General features: G+C 43.9%; 1 protein-coding gene across 6 annotated transcripts in view; it reads right to left on the bottom strand.

Annotated features, from left to right (window-relative positions):
• Positions 1-17,111, bottom strand: part of cped1 (cadherin-like and PC-esterase domain containing 1) — a 40,590-nt gene that overhangs the window by 20,414 nt on the left and 3,065 nt on the right. For 4 of the 6 annotated variants that reach the window (XM_044186483.1, XM_044186482.1, XM_044186481.1 and 1 more), the window contains exons 2-8: positions 9,444-9,618; positions 4,201-4,295; positions 4,024-4,108; positions 3,682-3,763; positions 3,456-3,603; positions 2,225-2,355; positions 1,065-1,137 (exon numbers count right to left, since the gene is read on the bottom strand). In XM_044186483.1, coding sequence (XP_044042418.1) covers positions 1,065-1,137; positions 2,225-2,355; positions 3,456-3,603; positions 3,682-3,763; positions 4,024-4,108; positions 4,201-4,295; positions 9,444-9,618 — 789 coding nt within the window. Of the gene's footprint in view, positions 1-1,064; positions 1,138-2,224; positions 2,356-3,455; positions 3,604-3,681; positions 3,764-4,023; positions 4,109-4,200; positions 4,330-9,443; positions 9,619-10,302; positions 10,453-17,111 lie in introns of those variants that run through there. The other 2 variants (XM_044186484.1, XM_044186487.1) reach the window with 2 other exon arrangements.

Raw genomic sequence — 17,111 nt, forward strand, 5'->3', positions numbered from 1 at the left:
TCCCAGTCTGACGCTGGTTCCCAGACTGACGCTGGTTCCCAGACTGACGCTGGTTCCCAGACTGACGCTGGTTCCTCCTCTACACACTGGTTCCCAGACTGACGCTGGTTCCCAGTCTGACGCTGGTTCCCAGACTGACGCTGGTTCCCAGTCTGACGCTGGTTCCCAGACTGACGCTGGTTCCCAGTCTGACGCTGGTTCCCAGACTGACGCTGGTTGCCAGTCTGACGCTGGTTCCCAGTCTGACGCTGGTTCCCAGTCTGACGCTGGTTCCCAGACTGACGCTGGTTGCCAGTCTGACGCTGGTTCCCAGTCTGACGCTGGTTCCCAGTCTGACGCTGGTTCCCAGTCTGACGCTGGTTCCCAGACTGACGCTGGTTCCCAGACTGACGCTGGTTGCCAGTCTGACGCTGGTTCCTCCTCTACACACTGGTTCCCAGACTGACGCTGGTTCCCAGTCTGACGCTGGTTCCCAGACTGACGCTGGTTCCCAGTCTGACGCTGGTTCCTCCTCTACACACTGGTTCCCAGACTGACGCTGGTTCCCAGTCTGACGCTGGTTCCCAGACTGACGCTGGTTCCCAGTCTGACGCTGGTTCCCAGTCTGACGCTGGTTCCCAGACTGACGCTGGTTCCCAGACTGACGCTGGTTCCCAGTCTGACGCTGGTTCCCAGTCTGAGTGGCGTGACCCCTCTGAGAGGCCACAAGATGATTAACTAGAAACTTATTTCTGCTACATGAAACGTTTCTCTTGTCTTTGCTTGTTATTAATTAAATATTATATATATATATAATAATATAGTTTTAAGTCCTCAGACCTCCGAGCATCATCACAGAAACACAGTGAGTCAACGATGCCACAGGGCGGGACACATTACGGAGCAGCTCATAAAGAGGTCACCTGCCCCGAGAGAGAAGCTGTAATGTGATAAAAGGCGAGTAAACTGATTCAAAGCGACATCTGTATGTCTGTGTGATGTGGATTCAGACTCCAGACTTCATATTGATCTTCTGTCTGAGGCTCCTGAACGTTACACGAAGAAAGGAGCCGTCTGTCTCTCACCTGGACGACGACAGGTGTGACGGAGCCGCTGAAGAGCAGAGTGAAGGTCAACAGCTGGTAACACAACACACACCTGAAACACACAACACATCAATAATAATCAATCACTAATCAGACAACGACAGTTTCTAATTATATTCCTGCACCGTATTTCAAAATAAAGTGAATAAGATCACAGTTTGTCAAAATAAAACAGGGCTGAGTACCATTTCTAGTTTTTGTCTGCTGGTGCCATTTTAACACCTAAACTATACTTTCTTCAGTATCTCACTTTATAAATATATAAAAATAAACATGTTTTTCTTTTGTGTTGATGGAAGAAAATAATCAATATTTCATGTTACTTTCACACAACAAATTAAAATAAAACAGTCTGAAGAACTTTAAATCTAAATCTGACATTTGAGCTTTTTACACTTTCTGAAACGTTTCAGTTCGTTCCATAAACTTGAGGTTTGATACTCAGCTTCGTCTCAGGTGTTTTACAAAAAGCTTTAAAGGAGGACGAGGAGTTAAAAGTGCCGACACTAAAGCCTCATGAAAATTAAACTAAGGACGAAGAAACGCTGCGGTTTGTTTCTGAACAGGAAACTGTGACATGAGAAAAGAAAAACTACATGTTGGACGAGTTCAATCACATCATTAAAGTTTGGTCTCTCCAAAATGTCCACCACAGGATGAGGAAGCTTTGTCCCGTCAAAGTAAAAGTCCAGAATGCTTCAAAATCCAGAGTCATGTGCTTTTATTTATCCATCAAGCTTTTGGTGAAACAAAGACAAAGTTCTAAACATATTTACTGATATTTTACTTTGAAAATCATTTAGTGAATCTGACGCTGCTGCAGAAACAGCCGAGTCTCTACAGGCTACATCATACTACCTTAAAAATAACACAATACCACTTTAAAAGAGCGGCACCATCAGTAATAAATAATAATACATTTTATCTACAGAGCACCTTTTAAGAAACTTAGCATCATAAATTAGATCAATACAGAAAACAAACTAAAACAAACACACAGGTAAAACAGCTGCGTTCTGTCCTGTGATTGGAGAGTGAACTCAGGTGTGAGCAGGTGAACATGTTCCAGGTGACTGATCTGAGATGCAAGTGTTAAAGTGAGGATCGTTCAGAGAGAGTTGTATGGTTTTTTTTTTTACCTGTGGAGAGTTTGTTGCTTCCCATTGGTCGACACGGCAGCCTGCAGCACTTGACCTATCACCTTCTTCACCTGCCCCAAAGCCTCATGGGATGCCGCTGGTCCCAGCTGCTGCAGCAGGAAGTTCCTGAGCTGAGGGAGGAGGCGAAGGGTTAACCAGCAGAGGGCGGCACAGGAGAACGGTTGTTAAAGACAGTGGAGTTTTCACAGGAACTATTTCTTATATGAAACTACAATCAGTGCACGGTGGCAGAGCGGCTAAAGCTCCTGCCTCCCAATAAGGAGATCGTGGGTTCGTGGGATCGATTCCCGGACCAGACCAACATCACACAATCTCTCTGGGTGGAGTCTGCATGTCCTCCCCGTGTTACCGTGGGTTCTCTCCGGGTTCTCCGGCTTCCTCCCACCGTCCAAAGACATGCATGTGTAGGTCAATTGATAACTCTAAATTGCCCGTATTGAATGAATGTGAGAGTGAATGGTTGTCTGTCCTTGTCTGTGTCTGTGTTCGCCCTGCGACGAGTTGGCCACTGTCCAGGGTGTACCCTGCCTAAGGCCCAAAGTCACTGGGCTCCAGTCACCCGCGATAGAAAATGGATGGATGGATGGAAACTACAATCAGCAGCTGCTTAGCTTAGCTTAGCATAAAGACTGGAAACGGGGGAAACAGCTAGCTAGTCCAAAGGTAACAAGATCACCTCACCAGCTGATTAACACGCTATATCTCGTTTATGTCATTCGTGTAAAAACGATTTGCTGGAGATTTTAAATATATAAATATGATCAAATGCAGAAAATGGAGCTTTAAACACTATTTTCACATTTCAGCCAGCCTTGTGTTTCTGTCGATATTTGCTCAAAGATTTTTACTTGTGGCCTTAAAGATCTTCAGGATCCAAACAGATCTGTGAAGAACCAAACTGAACCTGAACCCGGTCCCAGTTAGATCCCGAGGATAATTAGACCTGATCCAGAATGAGGTGGAGCTCAAATACTCCACATCAACAGGTGTGGTTCGGGTCCTGAAGGGTTAATTAAACTTGTGTATACAACCAGTAAGTAAACTCCCACAAAGAAAAACTAATAACACAAATTAAAAGAAAACAAGACAAAGTAAAATAGATTTTTGTAAATAAAAAGAAAATAAAGAATAAATCAAAACAAAAATGACAAAAGAGAAACAAAAGGATGAACAAATAATAATAATAATAATAATAATACAGGTGATTTACCTTTGTGGGCCGCCCCCTCTGCTCCTGATTGGTCGTCACCACGCTGATGTCATGCAGGAAGGAAGTCAGCGGCTTCACTGAGGTCACCAGGATGTAAACATTCACCATGGCAACCACAGCAGGAGGCGGGGCTCCAGCAGGTGAGTGACTGTCAGAGAGGAGAAGATGAAACATGAACACTCAGCAGAGGTGTATTTATCTTCAGGTGATCAGGTGATCAGCTCACCTGTCAGCTCCCGCAGAGTCCTGAGGGACATGCAGCTGATTGGTTGATCCACAGGAGTAAGGCCTCATGGGTAATTCAGATCCTGAGACGGTGAAACAAAGACAGGTACGTGAGTCTGTTGGTGACACCTGTCGGCTTCAAATAAACTTTATTTACAAAGACATCTTAATATCCTGATGTGACATTTATGAAATCTAAGTTTTCTCTAAATTCACAAACAAAAACACCAAATTTATAGAAAACAAAATAATTATTCAGCCAAACCATCAGGTGCTTTTTGTTTCGTGCTCACCTGTCCAGGTGACATGTTAAACTGTTTCCTGTGTGACTCTTCAGACTCACCTGTCAGGTGTGATCGAGTGTAGAAGTGACAGAGTCCTCCACCTGCATCAGAGAATGCCTCCATCACCCTGGGCAACAAGTTCACCTGAGGACACACAGAGACAGGTGAGTTCAGGTAACACCATGTGACTCAGTCAGTCTCTGATTGGCTGCAACAGATGTACAGGTGAGTCTCACCATCTGATGACGCTGCAGGTGAGAGAAGGAGATTCTCCTCAGGCAGCTTCTCTCTGAACTACTAAGACAAAGCAACAGGCTCCACCCACCCACACCTGTAACCATGGAGACACAGACAGGAAGTCACACCTGTAACCATGGAGACACAGACAGGAAGTTACAGCTGTAACCACGGAGATGCACACCGGAAGTTACACCTGTAAACATGACGACGCACACCGGAAGTCACAGCTGTAACCACGGAGACGCAGACAGGAAGTTACACCTGAAACCATGGAGACGCAGACAGGAAGTTACACCTGTAACCACGGAGATGCACACCGGAAGTTACACCTGTAACCATGGAGACGCAGACAGGAAGTTACACCTGTAACCACGGAGACGCAGACAGGAAGTCACTTTAAGGCTCTTATTATTTAATGTTGTACTTTAGCTTTTTACTAAATAAACCACCAGTCGGATTTACAGTTAATCAAATTACCACCAACTGACCGGCGAACACCTGCAGGGCTCAGCTCACACTGTGCCTGGACACGTTTCTGTTGCTACTTTCTGAAGAAACACATGTTGGTTTGAAACGTGTCAGAAATCTGAAAGGTTAATTAACTTTATTTCATGTCGATGTCGAGTGAAACAGGATAAAGGTTAAATAAATAAAGAGAGAGAGGAAGTCGTCCGTCCAAATAACTGAATCTGACCAAACGCAGAAACATGTGGAAGTGATTTCGAGGTAACAGGAAGCGTCTGTTTTACGGCTGAAGCTTTGACTGTTTTGGTCTCTGAGTTTTCAGACCAGTAACACCAGTTTAAAAAGGATTAAATGTTGATCATTTACTGCTGAATCTGGTCTGCAAGTTTTGTTTGAAACACTGGAGCACAAAAATGAGCTTTCATTTCACATCAAGCTTCAAACAGTTGGATTCAAAACTGCAAACTGAGTCACTCTCCTCTGTCTGCACAGGACGGAGACATTTTAGTCCTGTTATCTGTTTTAGTTGGTTTCAAACTGCTCTTGGGTTGTTTTATAATGAAACATCTTCCATGTTATATATTATATATATTAAATTAGAAAATGTATTCATGATTGGAGCATCACATCTCTGCTAAGTTCTGATGTTGTGGCTTTATCTGTTTGTCCGTTACTCAAATTAAATTTGTTATGTTACAGTTATGTTATAGTACAATGCGCAGTGCAATGCTACATCTGTGGTCCAGACTGTGCAATCGAAATATTAACAAAATGTAGTTAGAAGTAAAAAAAACAAGAGCAACATATTTTTAGATTCAGTTTGACACGTCCAGAGGACGTCATCGTCTCTGACGTCCGTCCAGAATAAACCTCCAGAAACCCGCTGAGACCCCAGAGAAGAAACCTGCAGAACCTGCCTGAGAATCCTGCTGTTTCTCAGTTTCCTTCAGTCTCACAGTGATCCAGAGACAGCTGTCTGTCCGTCCACGGGTCCACTGCAGACAGGAGCTGCTGACTGCTGGTTCGGCTGCTCTGATGGGACAGTCTGACTGCATGTGAACAGCACAAAACCCACAGCTCTCACTGAATCCATGGCACTGGGGGAGAGATGGGAGGAGGGGGGGTCCTCTGACCGAAGAGCAGCTGGCCATTCTGTGATTTATGGAGGTTATAAAAGACTCAGTCTCTTTCTTCTTCTTCTTCACCTGCTTGTAGAAATATCAGGCCCCGCCCCCCTCTGGTCACCTGCTCAGGACAGGCAGATGCAGCTGTCAATCATCTGACACAGCTATTCTTTAAACAGTGGCTGACCATTGCAAACTCTCATGCAGCGTCCACAATGTGAAATATGTCAGCATGTTTTCACAATACTGATGGTGTAAAACAAGAAAAGATCATATTAAGGACTCAAAGGCCCGGTGTGGAGGGTTCAGCGGCCTCTAGTGGTGAAACTGCAGATTGCAGCCATGTGAACACCGCTCGCCTCGCCCTCCCCTTCCAGGCGTGGAGGAGAAACTACGGTGAAGCGAAACTCGCCAACAGCCCTCTGTAGAGCCGGTGTTTGGTTTGTCCGCTCTGGGCTCCTGTAGAAACATGGCGGTGCAACATGGCGGCCTCCGTGGAAGGGGACCCGCTCCCTCTGTAGATATAAAGGCTGATTCTAAGGTAACGAAAACGCAGCGGTTCTTATGTTCAGGTGATTAAACACTGATGAAAACATATTTAGGAACACTATACAGCTGCTCCTAAATGTTCCACGCTGGAGCTTTAATAATTACAGAAATAATTACAATTATTTCTTATTTCTATGTGGGATAAACATGTCTTGAGGTTTGGAACTACACTTCCCATCATGCTTTGGTGGATGCAAGTAGCTGTTTAACACAATCAGTGAGTCAGCTGTTTAGTTGGTTGTTTTTAGTCAGTTTTTTAGATTTCAGTGAATCTGTCCCGTCAGAGCAGCCGAACCAGCAGTCAGCAGCTCCTGTCTGCAGTGGACCCGTGGACGGACAGACAGCTGTCTCTGGATCACTGTGAGACTGAAGGAAACTTAGAAACAGCAGGATTCTCAGGCAGGTTCTGCAGCGGCCTTCTCCTCTGGTGTCTCAGTGGGTTTCTGGACAAACCACCAACCCTGTGATTAGTGGACGACCTGCTGGCCGGATTATATCAAGTCTCTCTCAGACAACTACACGGCAACACGCTCCAGAAAACAACAGCTAGGATAACGAAGCTCAGCCAGTTACAGCACAGAGATTTCTTCTGATGCTACGATCAAGCTAACAAAGTCACTGATAACACGATGAGCTCAACTCATTACTAATAAATATTATATTCATGTTTACAAATGTCATACAACGTGAAGAAAACACACTTTCACCGACAAAAACAAACTTATTTAAACAAAGTTTATTGCAGATCAAGCTTTGGGGTTCACCCCTCCAGTCTGCAGGGGCCCAGCAGAGGGCGCTCATGTTACACGCAACTAATATAATGCATTATAAACTATTTTAATGAAAATAAAACAGTAAATAACATAGTGACTAATAAATTAAATGGACAGCAATAATGGCAGTTAACAGCAGTTAATGGAAAGTCTGCAGATTTCTGTTCTGTTTACAAACGAATATTTTCCTGACGAACTGATGAGAATATAGAAGTTTAATATCTGACTTCATTAAGTGACTTTTCCACGTGCATAAAGAAAACAACCAGCCTAAATGTGACATTTGATTTTCATTTTACCAAATATAGTTCCTGAAGGAAAGCGATGTAACAGACGTGTCATAATCTTCATCAGGAAAATGAAAGTAGTGTATGCGGGACATTAATCGTTAAAAACCAGACCACCAGACTCATGAACGTATGTTTCATCATCCTGTAACGTCCACGTCGGGACTTAAACGTATCTGGCTGTGATCTCAACGTACTTAATATTCATGTGTCATTTCAAATGTCACTATAATATATTAGAATATTCCCTAAGTAACGTTTGACGTGTCTTATTATCAGTATTGTATTTCATTCATGACTTTGCTTTAAAACAGTTAAAAACAATCTTCAGAGTTTGTAAAGTCAGAAATGATGGAAACAGTTTTCTTAAAAACGGACGTGTTGAATTAAAACCTAAATATACTATTATATATAATATTCATTCATTTAATCTTTTCTTTTCCGATATAATTAAGGACGGCTTTCACTCTGAAACTCTCACGCTCTGTTTGTTTCTGGCCGCCGTTCTCCATTTTGTCCCGCAGCTGCTCGGCAGGCCGGACAGGAAGCCTCCGCCCAGCAGCCGTAGACTGCAGGACATCACAGACTAAACGAGGAGTTCCTGTGGCTGCCAATCATTAGAAACTACAACTTCATCAGTGTGTTCGAACACGAAGACACGAATCAAACGTCTGTGCGAACTCACTATTTATATGTTCATGTGTTAGTTTGTTTATCTGAACACGTGTTACTGTCTGTTCTGTCTGTTCATAAATGCTGTTATTGTGTGAAGTGAGGCGTGATGTCTGGTTCCACTCGTTATAATCAGTTGGGGACATTGACTGTTTGCAGTTCAGCATTAAAGTTTTTCAGCTTTAAATTAAAAGTTTGTTTAAACTCAACTGTGTATAAATTATACACGTCTTTCTGTGTTTAGATAAATATCTTCCTTTTTAATGTTTTCATACATAAACACAGACTCAGCGGATTCTACGGCCACGTGTTTACATATGTTTATATACGTGTTTATATATTTATAGCTTTAGATACGTTTATATGTTTTTATATATGTGTATTCGTTCATAGATTGTTGTATTTGTTTACATAGTTGTTTGTGGGTTTAGATAAGTTTACATATGTTTGGAAATGTTCATATATCTTCATAAGTATTTAGACATTTTTACATGTGTTTACATGTTTATATCTGTTGTTCATATTTCCAGCAGCACCTGAAGGCATCATCACAGCTCTTCTGCACATGTGCAGTAAACAACAACAACATAATTCAGCAGTTTGGATTCAGAACGTCGTCTCTACACCTGCTGGTCAGAGGTCAGTGAAGTTTCCTGTTAGGAATCATTATTATATAATGTTAGGTATTATTACTATTATTATTATTATATGTTTTATATTCCTGTTCCTCAGAGGATGAGCTGTAATAACTCTGCTGCAGCGCCCCCCTCAGGTTAAACAGTATATTGTTATGTTGTTCTCTCTGCTGCAGCGCCCCCCTCAGGTTAAACAGTATATTGTTATGTTGTTCTCTCTGCTGCAGCGCCCCCCTCAGGTTAAACAGTATATTGTTATGTTGTTTGTTCTCTCTGCTGCAGCGCCCCCCTCAGGTTAAACAGTATATTGTTATGTTGTTTGTTCTCTCTGCTGCAGCGCCCCCCTCAGGTTAAACAGTTTATTGTTACGTTGTTCTCTCTGCTGCAGCGCCCCCCTCAGGTTAAACAGTTTATTGTTACGTTGTTCTCTCTGCTGCAGCGCCCCCCTCAGGTTAAACAGTTTATTGTTACGTTGTTCTCTCTGCTGCAGCGCCCCCCTCAGGTTAAACAGTATATTGTTATGTTGTTTGTTCTCTCTGCTGCAGCGCCCCCCTCAGGTTAAACAATATATTGTTACGTTGTTCTCTCTGCTGCAGCGCCCCCCTCAGGTTAAACAGTATATTGTTATGTTGTTTGTTCTCTCTGCTGCAGCGCCCCCCTCAGGTTAAACAATATATTGTTACGTTGTTCTCTCTGCTGCAGCGCCCCCCTCAGGTTAAACAGTATATTGTTACCGTTATCTGTTCTGAGGAAGCTGCTGGTCTCGGCGTATCTGGACAGCTGGACCTCGTAGTCCATCTGCTGCAGAACCTGCTGGTACAGCTGGACCTCAGTGTCTGAAACCAGGTGTCGGCCCATCAGAACCACGGCCCGACGATGCCGGGGGGGCAGCTGAGACCAGACCTGCATCTGAGGGAAACAGAGGAAAAATACTGATATTAACGGTTTATCATTTAATCTCCTTACAAATCTTCATATGGATCAATTTCATCTCTGTGTCCAGATAGATCCAGGATGCGTTTAGCCTAGCTTAGCACAAAGACTGGAAGCAGAGGGAAACTGTTAGCCGGTGTTATGCTAGGCGCAAATAGCTAGCATATCCAACACTCTGTTAGCTTTTTGACATTAACTGACGTTAAACCGGCTAAGAACAGCGATCCAGTGTAAGGTGTTTGTAGCTAACCAACACTAGCTTCAAACAGCTAACATACTCAACATGTTAGCTCTTTCAAGCTAACTGATGTTTTGGTAGCTACAAACAGTTTCAGGATGAAGGAGGGGAGGAACCCACACCGGTATTAGAGAGGTGCAGACCACGATGAAAGCACAGGCGTGGAGGAAGGTAGTCGCGCACTCGTAGCCACAATGCAAAATTTATTTAATAGTTTTCCGATGTTTCGACATCGAAAAAAGCACATCCAGCATGATGTTAGCTGTTGAGAAAATAAAAGTCTTCTTTACAGAAAAGTCTTGGTCAGATGGAAATCTTACTTTGTCTTTTTGTACATCGACTTTTCATGTATGAAGCTCACTAATTACATGTTTTTCCATTACATGTGTTAAATAAACAAGGTGTTATTATTCTTCTCTGACCCTTTTGCTCGTTTTCTTCTTTCTGTTCTGGACAAAACCTGCAGTCCTTCAGTTTCTCAGTTCAAATCTTCACATGTAGAAACCCACATGTGGATTCTTCGGCCTTTTTCTCTTTTGTTCCTCAGGAGTTGAAGCTCTGATTGTTTCCATCTGAGAGGAAACATCAAAGCTCAATAACAACAACAAAAAACCTCCTCAGCATGTTTCCATCAAACCGATGTTCTGCTGCTGGTCTCTCTCAGCCCTCGGCGGGTCCACAAACACCAAACCGATCCCTGGTCTGTTTCTTCCTGTCTGTCTGGGAGGAATAACAAGTAATAATACTAGTAATAATAAATGAGCGGAGGCTCAGTTTATAGCAGCAGCAGAGCACCTGCTGAGATATTATAACAATATTACTTTAATAAAGGGAAAGTGGAGGATTTAACAAAGATATTAAAGTCTCATAAACACAGTTCATTATTGAACGTTTCTGTTGAAAATACAGACGGAAGCTGCAGCGAAGCTGTAATCAGTTATCATCTCTAACATGAAAATATTCTCAGCACTGGACTAAAACAACTGGATCATCAAAAACTGATGAAGGAAATAAACAAAGCCTCTCTGTGGAGCCGTTTCACTGTTAAAGCTGCCGATAACTTTGTGATTAATGAGATCACCCAGAAAGCCGATCCTAAAGAACCTGTTTCATGTTGGAAAAATCGCCATCGAAGGTCGTTAAAATAAAGTTTAAAGTCTGTCCTGCCAGGATCGGACCGAGGAGGAGGAGGTGATGAAGACGAGACGCTGGCCTCGTGTCATGTTTGGGCCTGAGGACAGTTCACTGTCCACACACAGTTAAAACTAACAGATGTTGTGATTCCAGGATTTAAAGGCTCGATAAGTTTCTGTTTGGTCAAAGATAAACGCACAGGTTTACAGCTCCGTCGGTTTGGAATCTGAAAGCAACTTTAGTGAAAATGGAGACAAAGTACTGAGAGTTATTTTAGAAAGAAGTGCTCCGTTAACATCATGGAACAACTACCTGAATCTAAAAAACGTCAGACGTGTTTGTGAAGACATTAATGACTGAATCGAGTATAAAAACAAGTTTTGTTTGTTCAGATTCTGGTTTCTTCTCTGATCTGGATTCAGTTCCTTTATTCATCTTTAGTCCGCTCAGCCACCGAAGTGAAACAACAAGCCACTGAATTCAGATTCTGGTGAACTTTGCTGATTAAAAACAGCTGATCATAGAGTAATTGATCTTTCTCTAACTGTATCCGCTGTACACGATCCCTGTCATACACACTGCCGCTCAAAGGTTTGGGGTCGCCTGCCACAGACGGCTGAGAGGAACTCTGTATCTCTGAACAGCCTCTTTACAAATAGATGTTATTTTGCATGAGGGGTTTGTTTTGTACCTGGAGAACAAAACGCTGTACGTGGTTCAACCAGACAACTGAAAGGGCAGAAAGAGACAAAGATCCTCTGAGCAACAGTTAAATACGAATATAAGAAATCAGCAGTCGCTGGTGAGAGAAACTGAAGCTGAGCGTTAAAATCTGTGCAGATTTAAACAGCAACAGGTTCCTGTTTCACTGTCAAAGCACAATAATGCCTCAAGCTGGGAATTAACAGGCGTGCTGCTATTCTTAAACGTTCCCAGTAGAAACAGCAGGCGAGTCCAGGTCAGCACTGCTGGAGCCGGATCACAGAACAGCAGCCGATCACACTGTGGACGGACAATCGCAGTTTAAACCTGTTCAGTCTGACCGCTGAGGAGACTGCAGAGGGCCCAGAGACAAACGGCTCCCAAAACCTCCACAGCCCAGCTGCAAAAATGATCTCGGGTCACTTTCACTGTGGGGACGTCAACTAAACGAAGTTTTAATCATTTAATTATTCTAAAACTCTTTCAAACGTAAACAATACATTTGGTGAATAATTCTACTGTTTTTATCTGTTAAAACAGCCGTTATTGAAGGAAAGAAGAAAAACATCAAGATAACAGGTGATTCCAAACTTTTGAACGGTAGAGTGTATATATATATATATATATATATATATATATATATATATATATATATATATATATATATATATATAATATAGTATTATATATTATACTGAGGAGAAAATCCTTCACACAAACAAAGATTTATATCAGTGTTAAAATGTGCTGATTAACGAGTGTGACGTTAATATAAATGTGTTTATGTTCAGTTTATTTACTGTTGAATCATTTTAATCTCCTGAAATGAAGCTGCAGTCTGACAGTGTGTGTGTGTGTGTGTGTGGTACTTGTATCTTTGCGAGGACCAGTTTGTGTTTTAGACTGTTAGTGAGGACATTTTTTAAAAACTCTTAAATGTCTGTTTCCTGGTTCAGGTTAGAATCAGGATTGTGTTCAGTTCAGGGTTTTCAATCACAGTTGAGTCTTCTTGTGAGCTCAGGTCAAACAAAGTGGGGTTTCAGTTAATTATATGAGAATACGCTAATTCATCCAGAAATTCACAAGACATACAGCAGAAATCAGAGTCTGAAACAAGAAATAAAGTTTCTGCATTAAAAAGGTTTTTCGTCTCACATTTATCTTGTGAGCTGTCGGAGGTAAATGTCACTGAGGGTCCTCACAAGTATGCAAGTTCAAACATGTCACTGTGTGTGTGTAGCTGTTTCGGATAACATGAACTAAATATAAGTCCTGAGGGATTCGGTGACAACCGAACCCCAAACTCCAAATCCAGCACGTTTGAAACAATCGGACTCAGTTTTAGTGCGACACGAAAACGTTTTTTATTTTCATTTTGTCTTCTGTTTTTATTCTTCGTCTTCAGTTTGGGGATAATCCTGCTCTAAGTTTTCAAACTACCGTTCCCATGATGCTTTGTGGGCTGTAAACAGGAAGTGTAATGTTGCCATGGCGTCAGTGAGTTAGCTGTGAGCTACAGCCTGTATGTGTTCACATGTAGTCGGACTGTCCCATCAGAGCAGCCGAAGCAGCTGAAAAACTCCAATAACTAACTTCCTGTTGTTGTCAGAATACCTGCACGCACCTGTCTCTCTCTCTCTCGGATGAAATGTTACAGGTTCGTTCTCCGGAGAGAACTGAAGTGGTAGAGAGCGGAAACATTAAACCAGCTAAGAAAACAACAGTAGCACTTCTCCTACAGCTGTGTGGCGGAATATTTATTCTCATATTTGTGAATATTTCTACTTTATTTCCACTTTTATCAAACTGTACTACAGAAAGATCAGAAACGTATTTTTGGTTCCTGGAAACGGGGACAGAGTGAACCCTCCTGTGATTGTCTTTTGAATAAAGTCACTTTGCAGCAGGAATCAATGTTTGTGTGAACGGGAATAAAATACTAATCCAACAAGTAAGAATAAAGATACAGGCCTTACATTCCACTTTAGGGTGAAAGTGTGGTTTTAGTGAAGACGTTTGAACCTTCAGCAGGACTGACGGAGGAGCTGGTTTTGGGTGAAATGACTCTTTAAAAGGAGACTCCGGTATCTCTCAGGTTTGTTGCTGACAGAAGACATGAAACATGAAACTGGGTCAGTCACTTCGTTTGAAAGCACAGAAGAAGAAAGTCTGACGGTTGGTTTTCCTGCAGTAAACAGGTGAAGAAGACGTTTTACTCGTTGCTGTGTTGTCTTCATGTAGCTCTACAGATACAGTTCGAGCTGTTTGTCTCCTCCCGGTTTAGTATTCGGATCAGATCTGCAGTCAGTTAACGTCCATGTTGGTGAAAAGAAGTTGGCAGACTTTCAGTCTGACTTCAGTCTGTTTTTCTTCCTCACATGGAGATAAAACTCAGAGACTGAGACGAGGAGGACAAACAAAGAATAAGGTTGTTTAATGACTTGGTTTTTTAAAACACTCTATTCCCGGTTCATCATTTCTTTGCTCTAATTACAGAGTTCAATTAGTAAACGTCCAGTCAAATCAATTAATTCTCGTTCATTTCCGTCTTTCAGTTGGAGAAAAGCAGCTCAGCATGACAAATACACAGTTCAACATATAGAAAGAATAAAGTTTCTAATAATAAATGAACATTTACTTTGGTTTAAATCTGTTCTTTTTGTCTGTGCGGTCGTATTTTATAAAGTTTGTAAAATCTTGACTGCAGCTGTCACATAAACGGGAACACCTGAGTGAAGGATCTCAGACTGATACTGCAGCAGTGCAGAAAACGCACCGCGTTAGATTCAGCAGTCGTTCCCACATCGGGACGATGAAGCTGAACTTTGTGTCCACAAACAGAAACACTAACGAGGCCTCATACCACAGACCGACGAAGCGAGTCACCATCATCACATGACCCGAGACTCCGATCACATGACCCGAGACTCCGATCACATGACTTGACTGAGCCCAGATTCACCTGACGTCCCGAAGATAAACATGAAGTGAACACTTTGAGTTCAGTAATAAACGTGTCAACGTCCTGTCAGTCGTCACAGCTCGAGGCCAGAACCTCCCTCAGGACTCACTCCATTTCACCGATGCACAACGTTCCCGGTGTGGCTGCGCAACGTTCCCGGTGTGGCTGCGCAACGCTCCCGGAGTGGCTGCGCAACGTTCCCGGTGTGGATGCGCAACGTTCCCGGAGTGGATGCGCAACGTTCCCGGTGTGGCTGCGCAACGTTCCCGGTGTGGATGCGCAACGTTCCCGGTGTGGCTGCGCAACGTTCCCGGAGTGGCTGCGCAACGTTCCCGGAGTGGCTGCGCAACGTTCCCGGTGTGGATGCGCAACGTTCCCGGAGTGGATGCGCAACGTTCCCGGTGTGGCTGCGCAACGTTCCCGGAGTGGATGCGCAACGTTCCCGGTGTGGCTGCGCAACGTTCCCGGAGTGGATGCGCAACGTTCCGGTGTGGCTGCGCAACGTTCCCGGAGTGGATGCGCGCCGCGTTCCCGGTGTGGCTGCGCAACGCGTTGCGGTGTGGATGCGCCAGCGTTCCCGGTGTGGCTGCGCGCGTTCGGTGTGGCTGCGCAACGCGTTCCCGGAGTGGATGCGCAACGTTCCCGGTGTGGCTGCGCAGCGTTCCCGGAGTGGATGCGCAACGCGTTCGGTGTGGCTGCGCAAGCGTTCCCGGTGTGGCTGCTGCGCAGCGTTCCCGGAGTGGATGCGCAACGCGTTCCCGGAGTGGATGCGCAGCGTTCCCGGAGTGGATGCGCAACGCGTTCCGGTGTTGATGCGCAACGTTCCGGTGTGGCTGCGCAATGTTGCCGGTGTGGATGCGCGCGCGTTCCCGGTGTGGCTGCGCAACGTTCCCGGTGTGGCTGCAGAATTGTTCCCGGAGTGGATGCGCAACGTTCCCGGAGTGGATGCGCAACGTTCCCGGTGTGGATGCAGAATTGTTCCCGGTGTGGATGCAGAATTGTTCCCGGTGTGGATGCGCAACGTTCCCGGTGTGGCTGCACAACGCTCCCGGTATTATGAATTGAATGTATCGGTGTAAAGAAACACTGAGGATACTTTGAGGGTTCAAACACATGAAGCTGCTCCTGGATCAGAAAGACGAGTTTGTGGATCATCATCTTGTAAAAGTAACAGAATGAAATATTATAACAGTGGAAACTTCTGGTGTCAGTCTGATCTGTTGGTGAGGACGTTTGCACTGACGGGGATACAATAAGCACTCTGAGGGTTTTATGTAAGTTACTGCAGAGTAAATATATATGTATTACAGCTAAACATCATAGTATAACTAAAGCCATGAGGGGCCCTCAGTGTCGGGGGGGGGGCCCTCAGTGTCGGGGGGGGCCCTCAGTGTCAGGGGCCCTCAGTGTCAGGGGGGGCCCTCAGTGTCGGGGGGGGGCCCTCAGTGTCGGGGGGGGGCCCTCAGTGTCGGGGGCCTCAGTGTCGGGGGCCTCAGTGTCAGGGGCCCCAGCCAAAAACAGCATCTTGAACATCTTTTGTCCAAAAACACCTTCAGATTGAATCCCGACATGCAGCAGCTGCGTGTCACATTTCACCAAATACAGTCAATAAAGGTTTGTTTCGAACGAAGAGTCAGCTGAAACATCAAAGAGTGAAACCAGTTTAACGGCTGCAGCTGTAAAAACACTCTGATCTGGTTTAAACTGTTGGGCCCTCTCACCTGTCTGACCTGCACTTCACTCACCTGCTCAGTCGGATGGTTTTTTCAGGTGTGCTTAGACGCGCTGACAGCACAAACTGATGTGAAAATGTTTCAGCTGTTCCTAAAGTCCTTCCTGAGTTCTCACTAACCAGTGATTCACTAAATCAGGTTGCACCGTTAAAACAAAACGTCTCAGCTAGTAAAGACTCTAGTGATGTGTAAATCTGTTTCTAGGAAACATTTGTCCAATCAAGAGCAATCAACTATGTAAACAGGAAGTCACTGTAGCATCACAAGCTAGCATAACTTCCAAACATCAGGCTAACAGATAAATCTTGTAAAGATAGATAAATCTGTTCTTTTCTTTCTGACCAAAAGCAGCTTTCATTTAACAAACGGGACAAAATATCTCACAGAGCACCAGAGTGTCAATATTTACCTGTTAAGTTAGCAAAAATGCACCTGGAAACAACAAAATGTTTCCCAAAATGTTGGCCTGCTGCTTTAAAACCGAACAGCTGTCATCACCTCAGAGTGACTGACAGCAACGTTTTACTGGTGTAATAAAATAAACCAAACACAAACCACCGAGGATCAAATCCAGTTTAACCAACAAAAGCTGACGAGATTAACAGCCTGACAGTGTGTGTGTGTGTGTGTGTGTGTGTCAGCTGCCAGTTTTCTGTCAGGAAGTGGATCCTCAGCTGATTAATGACACAAATATTTATAT

This window comes from Siniperca chuatsi, linkage group LG23 (assembly GCF_020085105.1).
Source record: "Siniperca chuatsi isolate FFG_IHB_CAS linkage group LG23, ASM2008510v1, whole genome shotgun sequence".
Lineage (NCBI taxonomy): Eukaryota > Metazoa > Chordata > Actinopteri > Centrarchiformes > Sinipercidae > Siniperca > Siniperca chuatsi.